This window comes from Anser brachyrhynchus, assembly GCF_964034855.1.
Source record: "Anser brachyrhynchus genome assembly, chromosome: 6".
Classification (NCBI taxonomy): Eukaryota; Metazoa; Chordata; class Aves; order Anseriformes; family Anatidae; genus Anser; species Anser brachyrhynchus.
The window spans coordinates 20,807,596-20,835,263 of NC_137700.1; the positions used below are offsets into that span (position 1 = coordinate 20,807,596).

Below are 27,668 nucleotides of genomic sequence, written 5' to 3' on the forward strand. Positions count from 1 at the left end.
ATCAGACCTGGTCTCTTTTATAAAGTTACTACAAGACTGCTTTCTACTGGAAAACCGTGAGCTTCCCCTCCCCAGCCCCACCCCGTGTGCTCCACTGACTTCCTCCTTTGCGTATTTGTAGCACGGACTGATTGTAGCCATGTGAGAGAAGGAACAAATTCTCTTCTGGACATTTGATAATTGATATTTTGGATTATTCCATAATTATATAAACTTTGCGTCCCGATGCCCTTGAGCTCCTTCTAGAAATCCATGGCAGCATTGCATGAGAGTTTTTATATTCAGTCTTGAGAGGGCGATTCCCCTCTTCCTACACCAAATCTGATAGCCACCTGGACTATGAAATTATGAAGGTTTAAAAGGATTATGAAACTGTCTCAGAATCATGACTCTTGTTTAACTGAACAGTTTTGGAATGTGGAATAATTAAACTTGATATTTGATTGTTTGTGTAACGGGATGAAAGGTTTCATATATGGTCAGAGCATTTTCCTTGCCCAGAGGCTTTTCAAAAGCCCAGAGCTCTTACAGTGCAAGACACAGAACTACTTCAGTTTTCTAGCACTTTCCCCTACTTAAGTAGCTTTAAATGAACTTTGCACCCACAGGTCACAATTTCTTAGGAGTGGCTAATGACATCTTTAGTTCTTAGCTAAAAGAAATAGAGGAAGGAAAGTCAACCCATTGCCCTCTCTTCTAGCCAAGGCTGGCTGATTTCTAAGCAGATAAAACACCTCTTCATTCAAAGCGGGTCAGTCTCTTTTTAGCATCCTGCTGATAAATACTGCAGGGACAGGATGGAGCACTAAGCTTTATACACAGAAAAGCTGGCTGCTTTTTTGATGTTTCACTACTACTCCTCACTGTGTCATGGAAAGAGGCTTCTGTTTTTTTTTTTTTAAGAACCATGTTTAAAAACAAAAAGAAAAACAAATTAGTATTAACTAGATGCCAGGTGCCTTGCAGATGTGGAAACACAGCTGGGATTGCTGCCTCTTCTCACTCAATGGCATGTTGGACCGAATGGGTGCATGTTTCTAGTTTTTTCTCCCTTCCCCTTTTCCTTTGTCTTTCAATTTAATTACATTGTGTGATTATTTTTTATGTTTTACCCTGTTTGTGTGATGAGTTTTAAAGGGGGAAAAAAATGAACACAATCCTGTAGCTGAATCCTTGGTGTGTGTTTGGGATGAGGGAGGGAGCATGGAGAAAAGTCCTTCTTTAAAAAAAGAAACACAACAAAAATAAAACCTGAACATGTGTAAAATCCTGTATCATTTATGAAATATGTATAAAAGAGCAATGTACTTCTGGAACAATAAATAACTATTCAATTTTTGAATTGGTGCTCTTGAATAACATCATTTTCCCCAGCTATATTCCATGTGTGGCAGCCGTCTCCTGAGTTTCCTCCATTTCTTTCTGTTTAGGTGGTTTCTTCCTGACCTTCCATCACTGAGGCCGTGGTGGTACAGATAATAGCTTTCCTGAAGAAGCTTGGATGGAGATCTTGCTGCTATACCTAGCCGCGTAACACAGGGATCTCAGGAGCAGTCGAGGTGGTGAGGTAGAAGTAGAGATGTTTGGTCTAACCAAGGGCTGCCTTGGTTTGACCAGCATAGTAGTTCCCTGTGGAGTCTGACAACATCTGGAGACTTGTGGCAGGTTGCAGGATAAGAACATGTATGAGCGTGTAACACCTAGCAACCTAAAACATCCCAAGTGTTGTTAGCACGTTTCTGTATTGAGTTCAAGTGCTGTTTGAGAGGAAAACTCTCAAGTTTTGACCTTTTATTCTTTCCTTTCTAAGCCCTTCGTTTGTTCTGGTCTGATTAGTCCTGACGGCATATCTTCCATTTGTTAACTTTAGGAATCAGCAGACTGTGTACTTTGTCCTAACTTCATGGAATGTTAGGATGAATGTTCAGTGCCAGAAGATTTTTTAATATGTCCAACTGTAAAAAGTCATGATTGGCCAGTTTTCCAACAGCCAAGTCTCTCGTGTGTTTTTAAAGACAGAAATGAGGGCTGGAAGCTGTTAGTTGTGAGCTGCCTTTAATCACTGTTGAAATTTAGTTCAGCAATGCTGACAAACCCTCTTCTTCCAAGCAGCCCTTAGTCTGCTGCTGTGTGCAGGCAGACTGCTTGGAACAATTGTATAAGAACTCTTCCATTTTGTCATCCAGAAGAACTGAAGACTGTGACATCTAGCACCAAAATCCCTATTTTGAAAGCAAAGAAATGCTATGGCAAAATTGTTCCTGCGCATACTTTGTTGTTCTACAGATGATGTGGGGAAAGGAGGGGTAAAGTAAGATTCTATAATTGTACCCTGAAGTAGGGGCTGTCCTGGGGGTCCTGTCAGTTTGTAGCCCTGGAAGCCTCCTGTCTCATTCCTCTGACACCTGGTCTCTGCTGGGGGTGGGTGGCATCACAGGCCTCAACCTCTAATCTCCATGTCTCTGCTTTTGTTGATGTTCAAAGGCATGATGTATGTTTTTGTTCTTTGCACTGTTGTGTACCAACATCAACAGTGTTTTGCAAGAACTACTTCATGCCTGAAAGACAGGCAGGTAATAGGGTCCTGTCCCACTGGCAGCGTTTTAAGAGCAGGCAGTGCTGCCTGAATCGTAATGTAGCACAGTGTTCTTAAGCTCCTATGAAGGCTGAACAGCAACATGTGCTGCAGTGTTCAGATGCCTCTTTCTACCACTTTTGGTGGTTTTTGTTTTTGTTTTTTGTCTTTTTTTGCTTGACCTCTCTTCTCTCCTTTTCTGCAAGGGAACTTTTGAATAAATACATATCAAGTTTAAAATTGTTTGGAGAAACTTGGTTCCCCTCTGCTGTGCCCGTGAGGCTCTAAAGAAGGTGTTAATGGCTTCTTTTCCTTGAAGACCACAGAAAAAAAACCTTTTTCTGTGTCCCTGTAATTCTTTATCTGGCAGGCAGTCATAATGAACGCCTTGCTGCAATTTCTTACGCTTCCCTGTTGGTTTGCATGGTGCTCTGAACCTGCTGTTGGCTGTCAAATCTTTGCACTGCATCAGTCAAGGAAAGCCAGCCAAGCTGCCTTGTCTTTCTAAGTCAGTGGAGCAGTTTATTTGACCTACTGTGTGCTTTTGTGTGGAGTTGTAAATACAACCTGCTTTCCTCTGCCATGTTCTGTAACTATTTTGTTTTCATATAAGGAAAACAATTTTTTGCATCTGAAGTATTTTTCTACCTATTCCAATTATTCCCTTTAAAATCAGTTTTATTTCTACATTGACATAAAGGGTGAGAAGTAAGACAGGCACGGAAACCAAACCTGCATTGTGTCTAAGTCATGGAGCATCATGGAAGCTGGTGTTATGGTGTGTCACTGTGACTCTGTGAGCTTGTAAAAGATGGTTCAATTCCTATTTCTGCCTCCGCTGAGTTTTACAATTGGGTGTTTGCTGTCTGTGTCCATCTGGAAATTGAGGATCATGGAAGAAACACTGGGTCCTGTAGGACCTCTGGAAAACATTCTTAAACACCAAGTTTCAGTACTGGGGGGGCTCAGTAAGGGAAAGGAAATTACTATTCTTCACTGAGAGTTGTGTGCTTGGCTGATTTTTCTGTGCTCTTGGTGTTTTACTTGTGTTGAGTTCGCTCGTAGTTGACCAAACCTCGCGTTTGCTCTCTGATCTCAGCACCTCTTCCCATTGGCACTGTGTCCTGGGACAAACTGTTTACAGAAACGAGGGCTATCTCAAAGTCCTTGACACTCTGCAATCCATCTCAGCAGCCTGTCAAGGCTTATTGTGAGCATACATCCTCCAGTTAATTGCAGATGGGTCCTGTCACGTGTGGTGGGCTCTCCTCGCTCTCGGTGGCAGGAAGCGTTGATTAGCTCTTCCGTCTGCCTCCTCTGGCAGGCTCCAGGAGCTGCTCCTGCACCAAGTGCTCTTGACACACCTCACTTTCACCAAACATCAATGTTTGACAAAAAGCCTAGCCTCAGCCAACACTGAGCGTCTTTATTCATCATTCCGTTTCATACAGCATGAGGCTTTCCAGCCTAGCTAGCTGCCTTTTTCAAGACTTTGAGCTCCTGAGCAGGTTTGGAAGGTCCCATCTCTTGGGTACCAAAATAAAATCCCAGCCCTTTAATTTAACACCACCTTCCTTGTTTGTATCCTTTAAGAAAGGGATCATCTGTTTGCAGCAGAGTTTTTTTTCCCCGTCAGGATTAATTGCTCCAGCTCCCAGAGGCAGAGGTTGACAGTGGCCTACTCCACTACCAGCTGCTGTTCTGTGGGGGGAAACCAGGGTTGTGTATGTCACCTGGAGCAAGTGGCAGAATAACAAAAAATGCTGATAGAAGACTTGCCTCTGCTCATTCTTATTCCAGAAGACTCAGTCTTTCTTTCTGTGGATGTTCAGAGGCAGCATGCTGAATCTTCTCCAGCTTTATACTTTTTTCTTGAACTAGATAGTTACAGTGATTTGGGTCAGAGTCAGCAATGAAAATGCTGGGGCATCTCTGTCTTTAGTCCCTTTGGGTAACTTGAAAGGGACTGTTTGTGAGACCTTCGAGGCTCAAAGCTGCTGTGATGCAACTTATTTCCTTATGTTAACTACTAGTTGTCAGTCACATATAATTGTCAAAGCAGTGCTCATGTCAGTCCTAATATACCACTTCCAAAATAAAAGCGGCTGCTAATAAAATGGTTCCAAGAGAACTATACACACCTCTAACATAAATAGAAAATTAAATTCAAACCTGTCAGTTTTATTTATCCAGGAACTCAGGTATGAATCAAGCTCTGAATGAAAATGGCAAATATAACTTCCCCTGCCTTGCTGTATCATTCTGTGTTCAATTTTAGTTTCTCTTCTGGGAATTCACATCATTCACCTTTTGAGGGTTATCTGCCTTACTAGCTTGACGGAGTGAATGTGTTCTTCTTTCCTGTTGTTGAAAAAACTTTTCTGGTACCGCAAGCTGTCAGCACAATATAACCGCAAAGATTTTTTTTTGGTGGTGGGAGCAATGACAGCTGCTTTTGTTGTTCGCTGTAATCATTCACTACTGAAAAAGGCTCTACCGCTGGGGTGGAGCATGCTGCGCTTCGCCACCAAGGGAAACACCCAGGCACAGAGAGACCAACCATTGAGAAATTTCTATAATGCACAGCGTAGGTGCTCCATCTCCACAGAGCAGCCAAATACTCAATTCCTTGCCTCATGCAAACTTAAAGTGGAAAGAACAAAGCCTTTTCTTCCCCCCCACTGAGATTTGAAGGAAGCATATTAACCTTGACATTCTTCCTTATACCAGCCTGCTGCAAAAGTGGGGGGTGTAAGGGAAATGGGGAAATCCTTTGTGCCATTGCTGTAGGGTTAGCTGCGCTCTGCTGAGGGAGACCTTTCTGCTTGCAGATGATATTTGGGGTAAGCTGTATGACCCCTGTTCAGAAGCAGGGAGGGACTTGCCTATGTACAGATGTTTATGTATACATACACGTTAAAACAGATTTTAATCTAGTGTTCACAGTAGGAGCTACAGCTTAGTGGGAAGAAAGGAAAGATCCCTTTGTGCTCATTCACATTGTCCTTGGTGTATCTCATTGACAACCATGGTGTTTGGTTTGCCTTCGTAGAGAACAGATTTCAGAAAGCTGGGAGCTAACGTGGTCATCTCATCTGTAGGCAGAGCTCCTGGTTCTGACCTGCCACATGGCCTGATTTTATTTGAACAAGCAAGGCAGAGGTTCTCAGTTACTCAGTTTTGCGTGGAAGGTTATTCAGTACTGTTGGGTTTCTTGCTGTTTTTTTTTTTTTAAAAAGAAGACAGAGGACATAAGACTACTGCAGAAAGATGCCTTTGTCTTCGTTTGATAATCTCTGTGATGGTTGGGTTATGTGACCAGAAGTGGAAAGGGTCTTTGTCTAACATAGGAACAGCTTACTTCCTTGTGGGGCACCAGCCCTTCACTTTGACTGATGTTCCCATTGTAGGCCTAGTCCCAGCACTCATTTGCAATCTCTGCTCAGAAGGCTCAGTTCTCCTCTGGCCACTATTTCCTGCAGTTAAAGCTCCCTAGCTGGCGTTTTCTGACTGAGGGGGAGCCATGAAGTCGTATGACTTGGGGAAGGAGCAGAGATAACAATGAGCACCCATCTGCTCCTCTCTTCCATCCCTTCGGGATGTCCGGGTGTCCCCTGGTTAGAATTCCCCTCCAGATAAGATAGTGGAGGTGTCACCGTGGGGCAGTCAGGCAAGAAAACAATAGCGAGTTGCGTCCAAAAAACAAGATCGATCAGTAACTGCACCTTTGTTGTCAGTAAGGGGCAGAGCTGTTCTGGAGAGGTCAAGGCTGGTGTTGTACCCCACATCCCTTCAGCTTCTTCCTCTGATAAACTTCTACAAGAGCTATCCCAGTTGCTTTTCAGAAAGCCTGGGGTCAGAAGCTGCACTGAGAGGAAGGCTGCAAGAGGCACAGCGTGTGCAAGGGCTTCCAAGGCTCTCTTACTCAAGTGGTAACTGTGCCTCGGTTGAGTGGGATGTTCCAGTACTTGTTTTTCTGCCTCTGCTTTGTTGTCCAGCTGCAGCCAGTGTCTTTAATGGGTGAGTGAAGAGGCATTGCCTTCTAGCTTATTCTGTTCACCATCTTTAAGGTTTGTGCTGAGCATTGGTGTTCTTAGGTGACAGACTGGGAGATGTGAGAGAGATCCTTTTTCTTCGAGTGTGGTGTGAAATTTCTTCCAGGTGGAAAGGTCTTTGTCACAGAGCGTAGTGCCTTCCCTCCTGGGAGAATCTTCACTGCTAAGCACTGGGGAATTTTCTTCTCCTCTAGCAGGAGAGACTCTACAAATAGCTGTTAAGCTACTTTTTCACCCCTTCTCTGGCAAATCTGAACTGAATTTAGAGTCATAACGCAGTGCTGCTTGTTTCATTGCTTATTTGTGCCAGAGCAGACCTCCAGTACACAGTGTATGTAGGATTAATTTCTGGAGAATGGTGGGCTTATGAATGCCTGCTAGAGCCTGATTTGTCATCCAGTATATACGTTAGCATGTCAGCTAGAGAGCTAATGATATCATCAAGATTACAAATTGTAAAGCTTTACTTGATGGCTGATGCTTGTCAGGCTGAATTGCTCAGGCCACACAAAAAGCGTTGGGGAGGAAAAAAATGGAGCCATGAAAAATGGAGGGGACTGGAGATAGTTGTATGTCTTGAGCAAAACCCCAGCGCCTTCAGCCTCTGGGGAGAAGAGAAGAGAGGTTGATTGGCTGGTTCTTTATTACTGTGGAGTTTCTTCATAAAAACTCAAATCAGTTGTCAGTAAGCTGTGGCACCAGAGCGCTTTGTGTCTGTGGGGAGGTTGGCCTGGGGCAGCGTTGGCAGTCCGAGGGGGGCCATGCAGGTCTGCAGTGCTCTAAAGAGCAACGGCTGCTTTTCCTGCTTGTCTACCTGCTCTTTAGGCCATCCTGAAGCTCTCAGAGAAGTGAAAGAGGGTACGGGGTGCTACCTCATTTCCCTGAAGCACCTGCTTCCAGCTCCCTCTGAGCCACTGCATCTTCATCTCAGTAAATTTTGTCTTTAAATTATCTCCTGTCTGTTTAGGAGACAATGTGATTTCTCAGCATGAGTGTTTGCAGAGTCTATCTACAAAGGGTATTTCATAAAGTTAATTATACTGTGTAAAAGCTAATGAGAGTGTGTGTATTTTTGGTGCTGCCCAGCTGGGAAGCTGACAGGGCATTCCTTGCTTTGCCTCGTTTGGCTTTTAACACAAAAAGCTTTTAATCTTAGTCAGTGACTCACCCTAAGGCCATACCAAATCATGTTGTGGAAGCCAAGAGCATTACACTGAGGGAAGCCCAGAGGAAGCTATTTTCAGCTGTGTGCATAGAAAAGGCAGGACTCATCTTTTCTGGTCTTGAGAAGTCAAGTGAGCTTTTAGAGAATAGGATTGAACAGCACTGCTGCTGTCTGTGGGTAAGGGCAGGAGGCAAGGAGAGGCAGGTAAGAGAGAGAGCTCATGAAGAAATGCCTGCCAAATCCCAACAGAGACTCCTGCTGCAGTCCTCCTTCTGCTCCTCGGGAGACCTGAGGGCTGCTTGTGGTGAGAGCAGATCTGCTCCTCTGAATATCTGATGAATTATGGCACTGGAGAGCACCTTTGTAACCCAGAGCTGCTCTCCCTGCGCCAGCTTACAGCTCTGCAGCGCTCTTGTGGCTACAGCAGCTGCTCCTGTCTTTTATACTGCATTTGAGGCCAAACAAAACGTGTCTGTGGCTGAGGACGGCACAAGGATTTTAGTCTAGAGAAATGCCGTGTTTGTGGGGAGGTACAGGACAGCACGTCAGTGAGGCAGATGTTTACAGAGGGTGCAGCTCACTAAGGGTGACTTGAAGTCCCTGGTCAGAAGCACATATACTTCACATTTTCAAGTCAGTGAAGCGCATCAAAATACTGAACCAAGAAGGTTTGTCTGCATCCAGAGCATTCTGGTAGAAACAACATCATGTGTCCTCCCCACCCCAAATTGCATCAGCTATTGTTCAAGCAAAATAAGAGAGAACAGTTTTAGAACTTGAAATGTGATGCAGAAAGTACAGTGTATTCCAGGCTGCCAGCGTTTAATCAGAATGATTGGTTTTATTAGCCTACTTCTAGCAAATGATAATCAATTCTCCTTACTCAAGACAATATTAGCATTCATTTCGCTTAATAGGGAATAGTTAGTCACAGGTAAGTGGTGCTTAATCAGGTATTAAATGCATGTGGAAATGAAACCTCTGGGCTTGTAGTGAGGAAGCTGCCAAATCAGGGTTAATTAGGAGAAGACTGAAAATGTAATGAACGCTTTAATTCTTCATTTTTTTTCTCCCTGTGCTATTCTTCTGTAGTAATTATTTGCAGAAAGTTCAGAAAGGGCTTGAAAAGGAACACGCTCCTTGAGCCTGGTGTGAACAGACGAGTACCCACCAAGAGGTCCACGTGTTTGTATCTTGCCCTCACAAACAAACACTTCACTCACAAGCATCTCACCTCCTATGGAGATCAAGAGGGTTTGTGGGCTTGCAAAGAACGTGACTGTGTAGAGCCGAACATTTTGAAGGTCCTGATTCAGACCCTTGTGCTCTCTAGTTTTTAAGATAATAAATAAAGAGATATGGGGAAGCTGTGTCAAATGCAGGGAGGCAACATCATCCCGCAAAAACACAATAGATAAATCATGAAGGTAGGCAGCACTGGGCAGAGGGAGAAGTAGGTGATGGAGTCCCTGCAGAAGACCAGGGTGGTCTTACAGAGGGCTACTGCTTCTCCCTCTTGATCCACTGCAGCATTTTCCAAACTAGATGGATTTGAGTTATAGCTCTTTAAACTCACCGTGGCACAAGTGTACGCAGCTATACAAGACGCAATGAGGAACAAAAGTCCCGTAAATGGAGCAGGGTCACTTTCTCCTACCTCACCTCTCTTGGTTAGAGACAGTCTGCTGGGCTATCAATCAGCTCCAGTGTGACCTGGATAGGCAGTTCTTATATTCCGCTGTTTAAAATTGTGCCCTGAAATGAGTAGGAGCTGATAAATTATGCTTGCAGATTACTTGCAGTTATATTGGAGTCTAATAACTGAAATTGCATATTTTCTTTCTATATGCCTTAAATGTAGCGTTCCTGTCCCATGTCTTGCAGTTCACGTTTTAACTGACGCTTTGCAGGGTGATCTCTGGCTGTGGTTATGGCAACTTGACTGTGAGGGCTGAAATGAGCTGTAGGTGGATTTTTAGAGAGGCTGTGTAACCTGTTTGAACCTTCGTCCTCTTCTCCAGGACATCACCAGTCACTTCAGGAGGGGCTTGCAGAGGCTCAGTTAGCACTTGACCAAAGGGTGGATGTCCTGGGCTTGACCCAGTGCTCCCAGGGCATACTTCTTGTGGTAAAAATCACTCCTCAGACCTCAGGTTTGCTTGTATGTATTTTTTTTCCTCTTATACTCTACAGCAGCTAAACAACAAGTCAGACTGTTGCATAATGGTGTCAGAGCTCAGTTAGTTCACTCCTTCCAAGACATTTAAGCCAAGCTGTCAGAATTTTCCATGAGGCAGTTAGTTAGCTGGTATTGCTGCCTCACCCCAGGGATCTCTATCTATCACAATGATTCTGTTAAGTCAGGAATAGAAAAAGAAATTTTTTTTGCGCTCCTTGCAATTATAAGTCAACAACTCAATCTGTATCTGCTAGATGTTCTCTCTTGTGTCTTGCTGCATGTCTCAGCCCTGGACCCCTGCTCTGCCTACATCAGCCTGAACGAGCCCTGGAGGAACACAGATCATCAGATAAATGGCTCCCACGGCCAGCCCACGTGCGACAGTCAAATCGACGGGGAGTGGTATCGCTTCACTGGCATGGCTGGCGACGCCATGCCTACCTTCTGCATCCCCGAGAACCACTGCGGGACCCATGCTCCCATCTGGCTGAACGGCAGCCACCCGCGCGAGGCGGATGGCATCGTCTCGCGCCAGGCCTGCGCCAGCTTCAATGGCAACTGCTGCCTCTGGAATACCACGATAGATGTCAAGGCGTGTCCGGGAGGGTACTACGTCTATCACTTGACCAAGCCCAGCGTTTGTTTCCACGCGTACTGCGGGCGTAAGTAGCTGCAGAAAGCTCTTTTCTGAAACCCACTCATCCCCGCAGGGCAGGAAAGGTAGTGAGGATCCAGACATCTGCAAGAGACTGACTGATTTTTGCTTTCTCACCCAGAGCATGTCAGGTGATGCAGTGCCTGCCTACGTGGTGCTGATCAGCCCGCTTCACCTATGTGAGTTCCAGCCTTCAGTCAGCTAGCGGAAAGCTTCTGTAGCTGACCTGGCTGCAATGATTTAATGCTCACTATGGGCCCTGTGGTTTGCCTTGGCAAGCTACCAAAGCCACAATTTGCATCTCTGACTTACAGTAATTAAACCAGATTGTTTCTGATCAGCTTCAGCAGTTTGGCTTCCTTGTTGTGGGCCAGGTCTGTGACTGATGGACTGGCTGCGGGGCGTGAAGCTGACGGTACAAATGCAGTATTTGCAGTGCACGCTCAGTGGTTTGTGTTGACAATGCTCTCGTTGTGCCCTAGATTTTTATGACATCTGTGATGTGGTGGATTGCCAGGACTCCTGCCTGGACACCAATGACTGCACATGTTCCCTGGGGACAACGCTAGGACCTGACGGACAGACATGTCTGGGTAAGTGCAGAAACAAGCTGTGTCAGTCCCTGATAGTTTCTTTCCATTTTGTTTTTCATTGCTCACATCTCAATCCCCTGTCTTTAAATGCAGTATACAAAAGAGTAAGTATGCTGGATGAACTTTCCCCTTGCTGGTTAGAACAGGTCCTTGACTCTGTAAATGGCTCCTGATCCCTCCCCACAGGGTGAGATGCAGCATCCCAGGACTGAATGCATTCTGTGCCCCTGGCGCTGCAGTTACAGAGCCTGGATTTGCTCTCTGCGTGGTCCAGCAGCAGGTTGCCCATGCTGAGGGCAGCATCTCTGCTGCCAGTAGCAGTCTCCTTGCAAGATCTTGGTACAGCGTCATGGGTTTTCAGGAAGGGCTGTGCATTCTGTCACTAGAGAGATCCTCCCAGACTCTTTCCTCCAAGAAAAGACTCTTGGCTGGCGTGGGGCTACACGCTAAGCCTTGCTATACTTCCTGCCCTTGTGGGGCATTGGCCAGGGCCTGGGACTGGAGGAAAGCAAAAGGATTGCAGGCTGCAGCACAGCCTCAGTGCTTTGGGCAGTATGACAAGGCAGTGCTCAGGGGGCTGGCACTTGGTGGCTGCGCTGGCAGGGACCTGCACGGCCAGGAGGGGTGGAGGCGGAGGGCAGCATGTGAAAGCAGAGCAGGGAAGGCGGGCTTCAGGAATTTGGGAGGGAATCTCCATCAACTCCTGAGGAGAGGACAGCTGCTGTTGTGCGCGTGGTGCTGAGCACCTGGGCTGCGAGGGCTTGGGAAGAAAATGGTCGGTGGGGCAATGCAAGGGGCCAGGAAGGGGTGGCTGCTGGGGACCTGCAGATCCACGCTGATGGGTAGGAAGAGGTGATGTGGGGGGAGGAAGGGGTGCTAACATCTGTGGGAAGTGGGATCTCATCTTTGTCTCCGAGGATTGATTTGGTGGAGAAGTTGAGAGCAGAGTTGGTCCAGGAGGCTGTGTGGCAGATGAGTTTTTTCCATACAGACTCTAGCTGACAAAGCAGGTGTGGGTGGTTTCTTTCTTCACACTCCTCTTGTCTGTGGGTATCAGGGTAGGGGCCACAGTTGCAGTCTGTGGAAAGAGCAGCCTGCCCCTGCTGCAGATTTATGCTTGCTCACACTTTCTACAGAATGGTTTTGCTAAAACTGCTCCATCTCTCTGCAGCCAAGTGACTGTAATTTGCTGTGAGACTGACTTTGCTCTCACAGCAAATTAAAAGCATCTATCGGCTGCTTCTCTGCAAGACCTGCAGGCACAAGTGCCCCTGGCAAGCAACAGCACTCGATAAATGTGTGGCAGGCTCAGGAAAGGCCTGCCGGCACGTGCTGGCGATACCTTCATCCTTCTGAGGCCAGGTGGGGCAGGATTTCTGCACTGCTGCTTCTCCTCACGATAAGCAGATGGCACAACGGTTCAGCTGTAATGATCACATCCGTTTACCTGCCTGCATCCTCTCTTGTCATCTGGCTCAGTTTTCCTTCTACCGACTTTGTGTTGTGCTGAGGAATTGCACATTCATGCCTGCTTTGAATGCAATCCCGCCGGCCTTCCAAGGAAAACAAACAAGTCTATGTTAGCCTTTCCTGTGCCTTTCCTCTATGGGGAATGTTCTTCCCTTCCCAGCTCGCTGGGAGCTGAGGATGCTGCAGTAATGCGAAGCAGCTTGTGTCTGTGAACCTCCCCTGCGCGGGGCTGACTTCTCTTCAGTATGTTAGATGCTTTGAATCCCACAGTAGAACTGCTGATCCCAATTTATATTGCCATTTGCAAACTTACCCAGGGGTTAAAGTTAGCTCTTACGTTTTGTAACGGAGCCACCAGTTCCACTGAAGGTGAATTGCTGGGTACGGCCCTTTCCCAAGCCAAGCTCTAGGATGTCCTAGCAACATTTCTGAGCCTTTGCTAGCAGCCCTTTTGCTGTTCACCCTCTGTTTTTTAGCAGCTTTAGTTTTAGTTTTAGAAGGCGAAGTGTAGAGCCTGTAGAGTTGCGGAAAGGGAAGTGTTTGTATCTCTCCTGGGCATGCTTCCTCCCTCCCAAGGCTGGGTAGCAGACATTTCTTTGGCTAAAATACTCAATTTCTGTCACCTGTGGAAGGAGCCGCTACCACGGCTGCAAGCAGCAGATACTGTCTTATGTCTGGGACCTCTTTCACCTGAGAGAGCATCTCTGACCTGTCTCTTAAAGTGGTGTTTGTCTTTTCTTGTTTTTAAGCTTCTGACAGCTAGTAAATGGTAGCTCCTAAGCTGTGTTGGTGAAACCCCATGTGAGCAGTGATTGATTACCTCAGCATTCTGGCCTGCCTGCGAGAAATCATCAGTTTTGTGGCTCAGCGATAGCAATGGCTGCACCTCCCTCTCTCCTATTTGATTTACTTACTGCACACAGAGATTAAATAAGGCTGAAGAATGAGAATCTCAGAGAACAAAGTACTTTTCCAAAAAAAACCAGATAGATGGACAGAGAGGAACTTTAACCTTTAAATAGAGAAAATCAGGAGAAATTTTCACAGCTTTACCGAGAGACTCAAAAGCATCTTGTGTGCTTTTTCCGTTAACAAATACCTGTTTCTGTTCTGCAAGAGCACTTGAGCTGTCCGGGGCAGGGAGCAGCCAGAACCAGGGCAAGGAGACAGAATGCTGAAATTTCTCAGGATGTGATTTTCTTGGGGAAGCTCCATGGAATTCATTATGTGTTTTAGTTTGATTTCAGCTTTGTTTATATGTTTACAGCCGTTTTTTATTCTTGTGTCTTTATTGTGAAATAAAGGTTGAATCATTTAAAGTTGCTACAGGGTAATTGTACACATGTAGCAGTAGCAGGTGTGATGCAAAAATAGATAGGGTTTATTTCTGACAGATTCTGGTATTCACCTGCTTTCACCACGTAGGAAAGTCATGTTCACTCCGTTGTAACGTCTTTGTGAATGGGGGGGAATGGTTTAGGATGAGAAGATAAATGAAAGCACGAGCTCCCTCAGGATGTGGAACCAGTTTGGAAGTTTCCCAGTGGGACTGTGTCCATCTTTACTCTGAAATGGCTGCTGCATGCATGCAGCTTTTCCCCACGACTGCTTTGCTCCTGGGCTAGACGCGGCATGACAAAACACTGCTGCTGTCACTAAAGAGGTCTTTATTGCTTAGTGGGATATCATGGGGCTAGGAAATTGACTCCACAGTCCAGCCAGCGCTCCCCCATAGCAGCCCCTTTTTGCCAGATGTGTCTACCAGCGGGCACGTTCTGACAGTTTGCTTTTTGCAGATGAAAATGAATGCGAGCAGGGCAACGGAGGCTGCAGCGAATTTTGCGTTAACCTGAAGAACTCCTACCGCTGTGAGTGTGGGGTTGGGCGCACGCTGGGAAGCGACGGGAAGACTTGTGAAGGTGAGGTTTCAGCTCTGACAGCCTGCTGGGAACAGCGTAAATCATTCCTTTTCCCTGGCCGTGCGAGTTCTGTCTTGGCCCCTTGAAGCCGGGATGAAATGTCACTCGTATCACTTCTCTGCTTGCCAGTGGCGCTGTTACTGAAACAGCCTTCTAATCAAGCAGAGAGGAGCCTCCTGGTTGTGCTCCCTGCCTTGCTCATTTCTGTTGGGATTTGCTTGTGTTTTTCTCTGCAGGGGCAAAGGCAGCAGTGCATCTGAGAGACTGGTTGTCCGAACAGAGCCAGTTATTGCTGGAGGTGCTGGGATGTGGTCGGGAGATTTGTATGATAAGTGTGGAGGGGAAGATTTAGCATTACTCTTCTTTCACAGCTGACATTAGGTGTGGGGTAACGTCATGAGATTAGGCTAGAGTATGAGGATCTCTTTGCCTCCCAGGACAGAGACAGAGGAGAGAGGGAGCCTGTGTGTGAGCAGAAGCCGGAGTTAAGATGAGGGCTGCATTTGGCCTGTTTGTTTTTTGTAAGGGATTAGCTGTGGGCTCTGCTGTACGCAGCTACTGCAGTTACCTCCCAGTAGTGGCACGGCAAGGTAGAAAATCTTTGAAGAGTTTAGACTGGTGGCTTGGCAGGGACTTAAAGACCAAACTGTTGTTTTGGGCTGTTGTCACTAGCAATGCACAAACATCTTTGGGCAGGAAAAAAACAGCAAATCCTGACTGGTGCCTGACATTTTCTTTGGTCAGCCCAAGCATGCTCATGGAAACTGTGGGGCCTCAGACAAGACTGATAGTTACCGAAGTGTCTCACTTTGGAGCCACTTAACTGCCAGAACTGAGTACATCTGCAGCCTGCATGCAGCCTTACATTAGCTGCTGAGTGGCAGGCATCCGTAGCGCAGAGAAAGAGAGAGGGGTGGACATTGTATTTTTGGGCTGGCTACCACCCCTCTTTATGGTACACTGACAGATGGTTCCAAGCTGTAGGTTTTGTCCCTTTTTCTCCCCTTACACAGCAAAGCACCTTTCATTTCACTTTTGTGAAAATGTCCTCTCCAAGCTCTGTTAATAAAACATCAGTCATCCAGACAATGACACTTCCCCAAGGAAAGCCGCTGCGCAGAGTGCTCCTGGAATAGTTGTTAAGTTGTATGAAGCCCAAAGTGATCAGCAGGCTTTGTCCCTTCCACATCCAGCGCTGAGCTGCCGGGGTGTCACATAAAGCAGCCGTGCTACGTGGCAGTTTGTATTCTTGAGCACTGCACACTTCTGTCAGGGCTGGAATAGCCTGCGCTTGGAAACTCATTTGTTTCTGCCGTTTCCAAAGCTGGAATTTAGGGCCTTTGATATATCATTTAATTTCCCCTTCTGCAAGAAGGATGGTGCTTTCCATGAGTTTAACATTGCTGCTGGGGATTTTTACAATCTTGTTAGTGAGCTGTATTTTTGAAGATGTGCCTTCAGCTTTGTGAGCCATTAGAGTATGTGATTTACTTGTGAGCCACCGCACAGCTGGTGCTGAAAAGAATGAATGCAAGAGGTTTAGCTTGATTACCTGAGCTGGTCAGACTGAGTAGGGTTAAGAGTATCTCAGTGTTTCCTTTACAATGTTTTACCCGTTACTTTGACTCATGTGGAGTGTTGAGGCTGTTGTTTTCCATGCAATGTGTCAGATTGAGTATGGGTTTTCCATTGTTTTCTTTACATTTCAGTTAAAACCACACAGTTGTTTGTGATGGCAGGCTTAGGGAGAAATATTTTGTCTTTGTGATTCATACACGTTATATTTACTCCTATTTTGCTGAGAACGTCTAGCAGTATTCATCACAAAGGGTTAAAAAAAATCAATCAGGGAAGATAATTTAAAACAACCACTCCCTCCATCCATGATATATTCTTTATAGAAAATCATAGAAGACCACCAACAACTGGAAATGATCTTATTTCCTTTACTTTTTCAAATCTTCAGAGTATATTTGGATGACCCTTTCAGACTCTTCTGCAGCTGTAGTGGCTGGGAATATATTTTACATGAAAATTCAGATTATCAAAGAACAGCCTCACCTGAACAGTAACAGTGTAAGAAAAACCATGAGAAATCCCCCAATTAGCTGTGCTGCACTCTCTCCTCTGCCCTTCAGATGGGAAAAATTTAGGAGTGGAACCAACCTTACACCATGAGCTTGCATCTTTCTGTCCCTGTAGTAATGCACCTCCGGGAGCAAGCCTCTAAGCCAAAAACTCACTCTTAAACAAACAAAATTCCTGGTAAATAAACTCCTACAAGCAGAATTTCATCCTCAGCTTACAAAGGGGATGCAGCAGTATCTGTTATGCCACCACCTCATATCTTCCCTCTGCTGTTCCCAGCTGGGGATAGGAACTGGCTGCCTGGGAGTCTGTCCTCCCTGAGACATTTTTCCCTCACCTTTCTGAGGTAAGAAACAACACAAACACTTAGATTTAGAGAATGTCTTGGAAGCTAGGAAGGGCCAAGCTGAAGATTGCCCATTCAGCCTCTTTGTGTAAGTCAGTTACAGCACGTGATTTAATTTGGTAAGCTTTTTCATGGAATTCCTTGTTGACTTCATGATGAAATGGTAAACACAGGAATTGAACAATTAAAAATAGGTTTGCGCTGCATCTTCCTGGAAGCAAACTCTCACCATGCTGTTGCCTGCTAGCTCTGTGCTGGTCACGCTGTTAGTCAGTGAATATGCTGGGGCCTGCATAGCTTCCTGTGGAGCAGGGTGTGCTGATTTTCCTGTCTTTTGCAGAAATCGAAGGCTGTCACAATAACAATGGAGGCTGCAGCCATACCTGTATTGAAGTGGAAGACTCATACCAGTGTGAATGTCCGAGGGGACTTGTTCTGTCAGAAGACAACCACACTTGCCAAGGTAGGTCAACAATTAGGAGACCGGGCAAAGAATCCTCCTGACAGCCTGTGGTCCCTGCACATGAAAAGCGTATTTGAAGGGACTTTTCCTCTTGTTTTTCTTGTGTTCTGTTAGTCTCTCCTTTTCACTTTGGTTAATGGAGTTTTGTCATGAACGACAGACAGATCATCCAGAACTGACAGCCCGGGACAAGGCTCTTTTTACCAAGCAGAAGAGAGACACAGGACCCAGCTGGGTGCATCTTGCATCACAGGCGGGTTTGGCAGTGTTCGCTTACAATTGAGATTGCATTACACCTCCCATTATATTGTTCTGCTTCAGCTGTTTATGCCTTTGCCAAATTTACGCTACTAGAACTGAAATTTTCCATGCCTCAAAGCGGGCTTTTGAAACTTCAGCTGAAGTAGTTCAGTCGCTTCCAAGAATGAGGTTAAAAGAAAAAAAGAGAGGCATTTTTTGCCCAATTTCTCTGTAGCCACTCCAGTAAGCATTCCCATGCCTTGTAGCAAGACGCTAGTTCTGTTACTGGTACTTTTTTTCTGCTGTCCCATGGAAAACTGCTCAAGATTGCATCTGAAAATTGACTGTTGCTGCTTCTACATAGAGGCAAGGGCAACACTGTTCTTGGAAGGCATCCATGTGAAGCCTACTCCATTCCTGCACACCAGGAGTAAGTCCTCGCCGACTCACGTGCATCTATGGCATGTGCCTGGAATAAACAGGTTCCCTTTCCTGGGTTGCAAGAGCTGAGTGAGATTTCCTGTGCAAATACCTCCAGGCTCCCAGGAGACAGTCTAGCTCGAGCAGTGAGTGCAGGGAGCAGAGGGTCAGGGAGGAAGGTCCTGAGGCTATTGAGAGTTAAGCAGAGAGTCTGTAGCTGCTCATGCAGTGATTTCTTATAATCCAGGACTTGCATCCAGGAATCTTTTGGGCCTCATAATCCTACATCTAGCTGACCCCCTGAGGTGCTGAAAGCAACGAGCAGCCTGCGTCTTACAGAGATGTCTACTGTGATCTTCTGCTGAAGGGGCATAAAGTTCAGAACTGTGCGCTGAGAGAGCGATGTGGGTGCACAAAAGGCAGGCAGAGGTCATGTTCTCTGTTGGCCTTGTCTGACTTACCAGGCCACTTTGTAGTCCTGGCAGACATGGCACAAAGCTGGAGAAGGGGCATGCCCTGGTGGGGACAGACCATGCTGAATCTCTGGTGGTCTAATGTGTTACAAACTGCCCAGGCATCACTTAGAGAAACAGATACAGACTTCATGGTGGCCAACGCGGCAGATCGGCCCCAGAGGGGCTTCTGGAATCATTCTACTTGGTGTAATTTCTGCTCTAAGCTTTGTAGAAATTCAAGCCATACAAGGCTAATTTTGCAGTCATATAAAATTAGCACAAGAATTAGAGGAAAGACAGGTATTTATATATATATATAATGATTCCCTTTCATTTCAAGAAATGAAATGAAATTCATTTCAAGAATGAAAGGGATTCAGCAGTGTCTGTTTTATCCCATGTGCGTGTGACTGTTAACCCACATCACAAGCCTGGTCCTGCGGGGCAAGGGCGGCTGGTGGCCGTGCAGGAAAGGAGGCCATTTGGCTGTGGGTCTCCTGGTAGGAAGGTGCATGGTGAATGATGTAGGGGCGTCCCTGGAAAGGAGCAAGCCTTGCAGTTGGGGCAGCTGGTTGTTCTTCTGGAGTGCCACATCCCAGCCTCACTCCCTCGGGATTGACACAGGAACGGTGGCATCTCCTTATCCCCTTCTCTCCCCACCGCTCACATACCTAAGTGCTTGGAATTGCTTATGTAGCAGAAAAAGACTTGCCAAGAGCCTGGAAGAAAGTGCTGCCTCTGCAGAGATCCTGTCTTCGCTGCCCTGCAGGCAAAGCTAAGGCTGATGGCTGCCTGCAGCAGGGCTGAGTTGCCCTCTGCTGCCTGGAATCCCCTGCTTTGGCATTTTGAATTCATTTAGGGTGCAACCTGAGCTTCCTTTTCACACCTCGAGTCTGTCATCCTGTTTCCAGGGGTGAGCACTGCGCCCTTGGGATTCGGTGCTGCTTACTGCTCCAGCAGAGCCAGGCGGGGATGGGGATTTCCAAGAGCTGTGATTATTCTTGTTGCTTGAAGGTGTGATTGGTGGATACAGGCCAGAAAGGAGCAATGTTCTTCAGTCTGGCTCCCCAAGGCAACCCCAGCAGGGATAGAAGGCCACACATTTCCCAGCCAACGTTTCTCCTCCTTTGGAGGCTGCTAATGAGACTGGCAGCGCTGCCGGGTGCCGAGCTGGGGCTCGGGATACGACATCTCATCAAGCAAGATTGCTTGTTCTTCTGCATTTCATGAATTTATGTCCCTATCCAGCGGTCTGCAATTTTGAGGAGATATGACAGAATATATCTGAAACCGTACCACACAATTCTTTATGGCATTTAATCAGGTTTATAGTGATACAATTAACGGTGCAGGGCAGGCACAGTTGCCTGGAGCATTGGATCTGCACCTTATCAACCCTCCCCTGCACTGCCTGTATTTTCAGAACAAATATTAATCTTCCCCCACAGAAATCACAGCCTGGGTTGCCATTTTCCCACAAGGATCCCAGCCAGCCATACCACCTGGAGTTTTGTAGACCACCTTCATACCCCACCTCTTTTTGAAGTGTGATGGTGAAATGCTTTTCTCCTCTCCCATGTCCAAGCTGTGTGTGTGTTCCACAGGGAATGAGGGTGTCGCTTATTTGTGTTTGTAGGAGTGGTTCAGGGCTCCCCAGCAGCAGGGAGCCTGTTCTACTGAGAAAAAACGATACAGCTTGTTCTACTGCACAAAACGATAGCCCCTGCTCTGAGCAGCTGTTCTTTGAGAGGCTGAGGAGGGAGCCACGGGCTGGATAAGGATCAGGGTGCCAACTGCTGGCAGCAGTGTAAGCACTGGCCTGGCCACAAGCTTCCTCCCGTGCTCAGGGTACCTTGCAGGCAAGGATAGTTGTTCAAGGTGCGTAACAAGGAGTGTGTCAGCACTCACAGATGCTCTGTGAGAGGGTGAGGAACCGACCCGTTTGACTGGCATAACCTCAGTGAGGCTTCGAGGAACCTCACCGGCTGCACTGAGCCAGGCCGGGGTGCACCTGTGACAGCAAGACAGGAGAGCGCAGCTCCCTGAGTGGATGCAAAGATCTGTGACTAAAAGAGGGTTCCCTGGCACCCAGGATTACTCATTTCTGCTGTGCATCTCGGTCCTGGCAGTCGGGAGCTCATCCCCTGCTCTGGAATAATGCCTGCACGTGGTCACCACTGCCTTGACAGCTCCTCGTCAGCCGCCCCGCGTCCTCGTTGTCTGTCCTGGGGGAACCAGGAGAGCTCAGAGCCGAATCACGCTGCTGCAAGCAGTCTCTGCTTGCACCACAACGTGAAGCTGAGAGAATGGAAGCACGGTTCCTACTATTGATTACTCCTCGGTGTGCAAATGTCTAATGCGGTTTGAATTACATTACCAGTTCTTCTGAGGAGTTTCCCAGAGCGCTTTGCTCAGCAGCAGTGAGTGAGCTTGAATCACAAGCAGAGCTGCTCACAGGAATAGCCACACCTGCTTTCATGCACTTGTTTCTGTGCCTAGGTGGTGGGAGGCACATGGGCAGTGCCAGAGCAGTGGTTAAATAGTGCAGTTGTTTCTCCTTTCTTCCCTTTAGTGCCAAAGACATTTAGAAACAGACACAGCATGAACAAAAGTGGTGCTGAACTCTGCAGAATTGCAGTTGGGATCCAAACCCTCTTGCCCAGAAGTACACCCTTACGAAAGCATTGTTTGTATTCATCAAGGAGTCACTAGAACAGTGAAGCTCTAAACCCGCATTGAGCCATTCCGTTCTCCGGGGGATATTCTTCTCTCTGTCTGCATTGCACTGCGTTCTCCAAGTCCCTTTGTCTCCTTGTGAGCTTTGCCATTTGACTTGATCAGTTATTCCCACTTGCCTTCTTCTGTGGGTGGGGGAAAAGTTCAGGTAATTCTTAGTTCATTAATTTTCCATCCTAACCCAGTAATGTCATTAGGAGAGCGTATTGCTTTGGGCACGCTGCATATATTTTAGCATATCACCTTGAAAATAATGAGCTTTTAAAAAAATATATTCCCTCCAGATACACAGTAACTGTTACAAATATACCTTAGCTGGGACAGGAGAATTTTCTTTTGGAAGGGGACAGGTTTTAGAAGTGTTCCTAGTGTCCAAAATCCATAATCCTAGATTATATAAACTTGATCAGAATTAGGGGGAGACAGATCATGGGAATGTCAAGGATGGGGAGTATAATTAATTTTAAGGAAAAGCTTGGGGAGCAGGTATATTTGCAGAAAGTTTTGTCATGTGATTTTAAAATATGTTAAATGATAATTCTAGAGAGGGTTTATTTTTCTGGTTGAGAAGGGACCAAAATACAAGCAACAGTATGCTTGCCCTATATCTAACTCAATAGATATGTGTCCAACCAAGGAATACGTGTAACAGTTACTTCTATAATGGAAGTTATTTCCCATTCTTACCTTTTCCATTTTGTCCAGTCTGTGCACTTTCTCCCACTTCTTATGTAGTAGAATTTAAATGAAAAATAAAGCTCACTTGGAAGTCTTTTATGAAAATTAAAAATAGTTTGGTAAGAGGTGGAAGGAGCTAATTGAGTTTGTCAGAGCTGGGTATGTTGCTCATAAAAATACTGATTATTATGTCATTTTGAGATGCTTCCATTTTGGCTAGGCATCCATATGGAGTCATTCTGCCTTGTTTTTACATGTTCTGTGTTTGATGTAAAACCTGATAAAGGGTCTTAAAAATGGCTTTGCCTGGGGTGTTGTGAATTTGATAACTGTTTCTGGGAAAGGCTTTTCCCAGGACAGCAGTGCTGGGGATAATCAATCAGACCTGTGCTGAGCATAAAGTGTAGCTGGAAATGCTGCATAGCTAAGTTTCTGCTGCTGTGTAGCTGTCATCATCGTCTTCTTTTGTGGCAGCCCTGCACCAGAAAACTTGGGGCAGTGGTAGCTCAGGAGGTCTGCTGCATAGGTCTGAGTTTAAGATAGGTACTTAAATTACTACAGCAAGATAGAATTATAAATGCAACATACAATCCCCCTTTTTTCATAGTAATTGATATAGCCCTTCCCCAGCACCCTGGTAGACTTGTAGTGCGGACTTATTTTGGGCCTTTTCTTGTAGTTCCAGTGCTGTGCAAGTCGAGCTCTATTGAGGTGAGCATCCCAAAGGACCTGGTTGGAGGCCTGGACCTTTCCCTCATCAACACTTCCTGCAAAGGGGTATCCAATGGCACTCACGTCAACATCCATTTCTCCTTGAAGTCCTGCGGCACCGTTGTGGATGTATGTACAACCATTGCTGTCCTGCCTCTTGGGATCTCTCAGATTTGGGGACTTGTTTCATGGCCTCTGGGGAAAAAAGTTGCATCAGCATGGGGGTGCAGGCTCACCTACTGCTTCACAGAGGTGGCTTCACCATCATCCTGGTGTGGAAAAGGCCAGTGGTGCCGTTCTTGAGCCTCCTGTTGAGGCAGTATCTGGTCCCAGAGCACGTTTTGGAGGTTGCACTGGCAGCTGGTCAGGAACCAGAGAGTGCCTTTCACCAGGTGGGTGGCAACTTGGAAGCCAGCTCCCCTGCTTGGTGCAGGAGTCCAGTGCATCCAGGTTAGCAGCAAACTGGCAGAGGCCCTTGGGTAGTTAGTGAAGATGAATATCGCTCTACTTGCAGTGGATAAATTCATAAGCTCTATTCGCAGTGGCTCTTTTATGTCTGAGTTTTCTGCACAAGATAAATTCAGCTGCTGATCTGACTTCAGAGAGGCCTTTCTCAGTGACCTCCCCTTTCCTTTAAACCCCCTTTTTTGCTGCAGGTGATAAATGATAAAATCATTGCCACCAATCTGGTGACCGGCTTGCCAAAGCAGACTCCAGGGAGCAACGGGGACATCATTGTCCGCACCAGCAAGCTGCTGATCCCGGTGACCTGTGAGTTCCCGCGCCGGTACACCATCTCCGAAGGTTACGTGCCCAACCTAAAGAACTCGCCCTTGGAAATAATGAGTCGCAACCAGGGCATCTTCCCCTTCACTCTTGAGATTTTCAAAGATAAAGACTTTGATGAACCCTACAGGGGTGCCCTTCCCACCCTCAAGCTTCGGGACTCTCTGTACTTTGGGATTGAACCCTTGGTGCATGTCAATGGACTGGAGACACTGGTAGAGAGCTGCTTTGCCACTCCCACCTCCAAAATCGATGAGATCCTCAAGTACTACCTGATTCAAGACGGGTGAGTTCACTGTTCCCTTCCTTGCTGGCTCTTGGATGGAAGGTGGCAGTGGGCTAAGTCACGCTGCCTGTGTGACCCGGGAAGTGCTGTCACTTCTGCTGTGTTCCTCGTAATCACCAGCAGCCAGCACCCATCCTGTCATGCTGGGAGAAAGTGGGGGGGACAGTAAAAGAGGGTGCTGCAAGTGCAGCCTTTATGGGGCATCTTTTTCTGTAATTAGACCTGTGGATAATTGACTTGGCTCCCGTAAAAAGGAGATCCTTGTTGACGTCCTCTCTGCCAGCCTGCAGTTCCTGGTCGATCAGCAGCGCCCCAGTGGCTGTGTGCCACTGCCATGCAGCTGCCCAGGAACTGGAGGAAGTTTCTTTATTTTTTCCTATAGCGTGCACCAGAAGACTCCGTGGCTGGTGCTGGCTGGAGCTCCAAGAGTTCCCCGTGCTCTGTTCTCTCCCTGATGCCTGTTATCAGTGCAGGGAGGACCCTAGGCCCACTGGGGTTGGTTTGGGGGCAGTGATCTTTCCAGGAGGTGCTAGTGAAAAGCTCAGGGGGGATCTGGTCACGTCAGAGGTCGGGGTCTGCTCTGGCTCCTAAGGTGATGCCTGTTTTCAGGGGCTCGTTGGGGTGGCAGTGCCGTGATGCCACGTTGCTTGTGGCGTGTGTGCACCCAGCAGTGCCTGGCAGCCACACCAGACAGCGAGTCTGCTCTCCTCTGGGCAGGAAAGTCCTGCCAAAGGCATACTCGAGTGTCAGAGCCACCGGTTAAGGGACTGGGCTCGTGTGAGCCCTGTGTTCTGCCAGCCAAACTGTCTAATAAGGACAACAATTGCGTCCTCGGCTGCCAGGCTGAATCACCCACTGTCACAGCTGGTGATGACAGGTCCTGTGCGACTGTCTGGTAGCAAAAGGGAGTACAGCACACAAAGATACTGCTTTCATTTCTCTCTCGCAAGGGTTTCAGCATTACTTGCTCTCCCTCCAACCGAGGCTGCGGTCCGTCAGTACGTGACATTTTGGGGGTTTGTGAGCAGATTTGTAACGGGAGGGTTGATTTATCGACTCCCTGGCTGTCCCTGTGGACCCTGACAAACTCAAGGCTCCAAACATTCCTTCCTTTCCCACCACGAGTAAAAATGATGGCCCTTCAAAACAGTGGCCAAAACCTGAGCTGAATAGAGATGAGAGGAGGCAGAAAATGCCATCTCTTTTATTTACCGCAGCAGTGGTTTGAGGAATTACACAGCAAGCAGCTAGGACGTTTCTGGTAAAGAAAGGTTTTCCTCCCGGTGGGGAAGGCAGCAGCAGCCCCTTTGGTGCTGTTATCCTGCAGAGGGCATTAAAACTTCACGGTAGGGAAAGCTGGGCTGGAGGAGGCTGGCTGGAGCTCCCATCCAGCCTGCTCAGCTCCGCGGCCATCGCCACATGCCCGGTGCCCCGACAGGCCAGCCCCCGCGCCGGGCTGTAGTTAGGTACCGCTCGTTTGGCCCAAGGGCTAAGGATGTGCTGCCGGGCTAACGGGAGCTCTTTGGCTCTCGCTGTGCTTGCAGCAATTAAAAAGTCAAATGAACTACAAGCTCAGTCTGTGCTACAAGCAGTTCTGCAATTACCCTGTTGCCTTCCGTCAACCCAGCCCCAAAAGCCCAAGGCAATAAAGACCAGATTTTTAAGTCAGTTTGATTGTGTAGGATCAGATCCACAGGAGCTAACTGCAGCTGAGACTTCCAGAGGGACACGCTGTTTAAATTTGAGGGGCTATACTGTAGGCTGAGGGATGGGAAAACTCCTCTCCTACTTTCGTCCCCCTTAATTCCCTCCCATCTCCAGCTGGCAGGATGTGCCACCCCTCGGCACCTCTCCCGCAGCTGTCGTGTCCCCCCTGGAAATGAGGATTTTCCCAGTGCCTTCTCCACAGGCTCTGTAATACACCATACTTCTGCTAGCCCAGCCAGCCCCCAGGCAGCCCTCTGGCTTCTGCCCTTGCCCTTCCTCTTTCTCAAAAATAAATAAAAGGCACTGACCAGTGGCACGGGCGATAAGCACTGCAGCTCCCCGGGACATCCGGCGCGAGGCCATGTCACTGAGGGCAGTCCCGTGTGAGCTGACGTGGGCAGAGGCCGCAGTTTATCTGTGCACAACGTGGTTAAGGGGGCTCCGTTGCAGCGCTCTTCCTGCTGTGCTGCCCCACGTTTGCAGCCTGGGTGCTTATCACGGTCCCCAAGCCCTCCTCTCTGCCCTGCAGTCCCCCAGTAGTAGGGTCAGAGCAATGCATTTGTGGCAACCTGTGCTAGGACAGACTCAGGGGCATGGCAGGGGCTCTGTGCATCTATCCCTGGTTCCTCCGTGTTTGTTTTTCCCTCTCCCTACCCCAGACTGGTAGGTTTCTTGCAGCCAGTGTGGAGAATCTGCAGAGAAACTGGGATTCAGGGGTCGGTTTGAGACAGCATCCAGGAGTCATCACAGTTTATATACTCACAAACAAGAATGGGCCTCTGAGGTGACTTTGTCATTCTCCACAATGGAGTGCCTTTAGGAATGCTACTTTTAGAGCAATTTTCTCCTAAACAACATCTAACATTTGGCCTCAAGCTGGAGAATCCATGTCACCTTTTCTAGATGCACAGTGTTAATTTATTAGCTCCCTACGGATGCCTGTGTTTGTGTCCCAGACAAGTTTGCCTCCCTAGGCTCAGTCCAACGCTTAGCACTCCCCTGACCATGCACTGCTGTTCTGCACACGTAGCAGAGGGGCAGTTCCGGAGGAATTGCAGCAGGCTGACCCACGGAGCCCAGGAAGTCAAACAGCACAGAGATTTCCAAGCACAGGTTCTAGAGAAAGCAGAAGTACATGTAGGTGTGGGGTTTGCTGCTCTTTGCTAATTGAGCCTGTCAAATGTCAGCATTTCTGACAATGCCTTACATATTTCTGGCGCGGAGAAGGAAGCTGAGAGAGAAAGAAGCTTCAAGAGAAAGACTTGGAGCTGCCAAACTGTTACCTCTTGTCCTTTCCACCACCACATTTTAATATATATATGTCTGTATGTCTGGCGAGGTCCGCATTTCTGGGGTTACCTTTCTAGAAGGGCCAAGCTGTGCTGTGGTGCAGTGTAACAGCAGCATCCGTGCCCCTCAGAGCACCTAGGGGATTGTGTTAGGCAGCGGTAACTATCGAGTCACCATAACCTTTTGCCTTGCTGCTTCTCTGTCAAAATCCATGTAGGCTTTAGTAGTCTTGTAAGTAGACCGGACCAGAAATGTGACCTTCTATAGAAGTAGTTTATTTTCTTGCAGTTCCGTGACCCTTTACATGACTGTAGTCTAGTACTAGTGATGGAGAAGCCGAAGTTAAGAATTTTAGCTGTAATTGGAGCTGACCAACCAAGCCCAACAGGAAGAAAATGTACGTGGTGTAAAGCAAAATAGGTCTGATGTTTTGTATTTGTCTTCTGTGATACCTCAGTAACGTGGGTAAAGGCTTCTTCAAGCATAAATTACGTGCATATATGTGTGTATACAGAAAGTACCCAGTGCAGTATGTATGCATCACAGCTCCACTGATCACCGCAGACTGTTGCAATAGTGAATTGAGAGGAGGGTGAAATGAGGACAAATTTGACTGCAGCTCTCTGGCAGTCCCTCCGCCGAGGGGACTGGACCACGTCCTGCCAGCTCTCTGCTGCTGAGCTGTTCTTTGTCTGGATATGCTATTATCATCGCTGTTGTTTTCCCCATCATTCCCGAATTTTCTCCTGTGGCCAAAGAGGAAGTAACATGGATGGTAGCTTAGCTTGAGAGAGCCAAGCCCTCCTTTCCTTTCTCTGATTTAATAGGCTGGGATGTTTTTTGGTCTCTCT

General features: G+C 47.2%; 2 protein-coding genes across 2 annotated transcripts in view; both read left to right on the plus strand.

Annotated features, from left to right (window-relative positions):
- Positions 1-1,460, plus strand: part of MCU (mitochondrial calcium uniporter) — a 76,822-nt gene extending 75,362 nt beyond the window's left edge. The window contains exon 9 of the mRNA XM_080598407.1: positions 1,431-1,460. Coding sequence (XP_080454533.1) covers positions 1,431-1,445 — 15 coding nt within the window. The 3' untranslated portion in view covers positions 1,446-1,460. The remainder of the gene's footprint in view (positions 1-1,430) is intronic.
- Positions 1,461-1,603: 143 nt separating this feature from the next.
- The window catches only part of OIT3 (oncoprotein induced transcript 3), a 28,544-nt gene continuing 2,479 nt past the window's right edge, over positions 1,604-27,668 (plus strand). Inside the window, exons 1-7 of the mRNA XM_080598399.1 lie at positions 1,604-6,595; positions 10,262-10,636; positions 11,112-11,222; positions 14,489-14,611; positions 17,386-17,508; positions 22,717-22,877; positions 23,405-23,820. Coding sequence (XP_080454525.1) covers positions 6,532-6,595; positions 10,262-10,636; positions 11,112-11,222; positions 14,489-14,611; positions 17,386-17,508; positions 22,717-22,877; positions 23,405-23,820 — 1,373 coding nt within the window. The 5' untranslated portion in view covers positions 1,604-6,531. The remainder of the gene's footprint in view (positions 6,596-10,261; positions 10,637-11,111; positions 11,223-14,488; positions 14,612-17,385; positions 17,509-22,716; positions 22,878-23,404; positions 23,821-27,668) is intronic.